Here is a 2311-nt window from a genome sequence, read left to right as displayed (position 1 = left end):
GTGTCGGGATGGTCCGCCCCAAGCTTCGTCTTGCGAGTCTCCATCACCTGCACCTCAAGCGTCTCTGCCTCCTCCCATCGGCCCTGGTGCCTGTATGTTGACGCTAGGTTGCCCATGCTCGTCAGCGTAGAAGGATGGTTAAGTCCCAGGGTCTCCTTTCTCGTTCGAGCCGCTTCTCCTCCGAATAACCCTGCCCGTGAATGTTCGCCAATCATCAGCATGTACCGCGACATGTTCGTTAATAGTTCGGCCCGACAATCGACATCGCTCAGCTGTTTGGGTATCTTTGCTAGCACAGGCTCAACATGAGGAAGAAGACTTTCGCAAAGCCCCCACGTCTCGAACGTGCCGGATGGAAAATGATCTGCTGCCAGCTGCAAGAACAGCCGGCTCCATCGCGCAGGGTCTCCATACTCTACCATCCACGAGCGGGTGCAGAACTGAACCAGTGAGTGCATATCGCATAACCCCGCAGTTTTGACCATAACAAGGGAGTAGCTCCGGAGAACGTCCAGGTCGTTCTCAAATTCCGATCCTTCACTGCTCTCGTCACTGACGCTAACGCCCGCATCATCTTGATCGCTGTGGCTATTAGCGGCTGTGTCGTCATACCCGTGCAACATGCTCTCGGGTATGTTTTGTGCTTGAAACTGGCTCATCAGGGCGAGGAGGTTAGCAGCCCGCGGGTGATCCTTCTGGATCCTGTCAAATGTCACCTCCCACGTGACCAGTACGGAGTTAGACACGCCCTCATATCGCCCAAGATCGCCCTTGTCGCTGCGTAGCAATCCTTTCTTCCGCTTCTGGCTCTTGCCGAAGTCTTCCAGGTATGACCGAAGTGTTACTCGGGGCCTCCGGCAATGGATGTACGCCGCAGCCTGGCTGATAGCTAACGGTATGTGATCCAGTGCCCCGACCAAGTCTCTCGCGTCGCTCTCGTCTTCGATTCCGAGCCTCCTCTGCAAGAGCTGGAGCGCCTGTTCGTGCTTCATGACTGGTACCTGCTGGATCCACTTGCCGTTTCCGATGAGCTTCTCGGCTGCGTTTCTACTGCGTGTCGTAATCAGCACCTTGCCGTGATCGCACTTCGGTAGATACGATGCCAGGCCCTCATCATTTGGCGCATTACTGGAGTAAATGCCAACGTTGTCAGCGTTGTCGATGACCATCAAAAAGGGGTTGCCGTCGACCTTTTGTAACCAATCGCGCACCAGCGCAAGTAAATTCACCTCTGCATCAGTCCGCCGCGGCAGGAGAAGCGTCTCAGCGATAGTACGGTAGGATGCTTCAAACGTGTCCCGGGTAGCCCCATGCACCCAGAAAATGCTAGTCGTGGGGAACTCGTCCCGGACATAGCACGCAAATCGGATCGCAAGCTGAGATTTGCTGTTGCAGTTAGCAGAAACCCCTCGGAGAGTATGCAGGAAACCCACCCAAAGCCGCCCATCCCAAAAAGTGCCATGCGTCTAGCGAGGCCGGTGTAACTTTCTTTCATCCATGCCCAGATCTCAGACCGCTCGACAAACTCCGGGTCGCTCGCAAAGCCCATCACGTAGTGAGATCCACTATAGGCAGATGCGTCCTCGGTGATCTTAGGCTTCTGATCCTGGACACTTTGATGGATGCCGACTAGGAGCTCGCTTGGTATTCATTAGTGGTGTCTTATTTCAAAAAGCGTAGCTTCTTTACGTACGTGTGGGTCTCAGCCTTGAGGCGAAGATGGTCCAAACCAGATTCCACTATGTCGCTTCAGAGGAGGCTAGACATGAAAACCACGAAGGGGCTCTACCTACCAGACATGAGGATATCTGTGATCCGTCGCTCCACTTCCACCCGATTAGGCGAGATCTTCCGCAGCAGGTCTTTCGCATACGCTGCCGCCACCATCGCCGCATACCCTTGCCATTCCTTGTTTTTGTGTGAGTCGGCGTAATCGCAGATCCCACGGATGACGAGACAAGGAAAGTGGTTCATTAGACCAGCCGCCTCCATCTCGAAACAGAGAATGCCTCTCTCAGCAGCTAGCGTGTCACGAACCCGCGCATCCTTCATCAACTGGTTTGCGCTAGCGATGAGTCCATAGTGGATCGCGGGGTTGTCGTCCTCCTCGGCCCGTTCCGCTCGGCGCACTAGATGCTCGGGGCTGCTTACACAATCCCCGCCACACACATCCTTATGCACAACGTCCGAATAAAATAGCTTATCATTGTTCGAAGGCGGACGAGAGTACTTTCTCCGAAGACGAGTCTTCTGCGCTAGGATCTGGTTGATTTGCTCGTCGAGGGTGTGGCCGTCCGCCTCGTACTCAGTC

General features: G+C 54.8%; 1 protein-coding gene across 1 annotated transcript; it reads right to left on the bottom strand.

Moving 5' to 3' along the window:
* Positions 1–289: 289 nt before the first annotated feature.
* J7T54_003193 (uncharacterized protein) lies at positions 290–2311 on the bottom strand (the record flags this gene model as incomplete). The annotated part of the gene is made up of 5 exons (XM_051510736.1): positions 290–338; positions 415–1386; positions 1434–1640; positions 1694–1739; positions 1794–2311. Coding segments are annotated over 5 exons (1792 nt in total), but the record flags the coding sequence as incomplete, so codon positions are not given.

This window comes from Emericellopsis cladophorae (assembly GCF_022114955.1).
Source record: "Emericellopsis cladophorae strain MUM 19.33 chromosome Unknown NODE_227_length_2311_cov_115_491047, whole genome shotgun sequence".
NCBI classification, from domain to species: domain Eukaryota; kingdom Fungi; phylum Ascomycota; class Sordariomycetes; order Hypocreales; family Bionectriaceae; genus Emericellopsis; species Emericellopsis cladophorae.
This window is presented reverse-complemented; position numbering and strand designations above follow the sequence as displayed.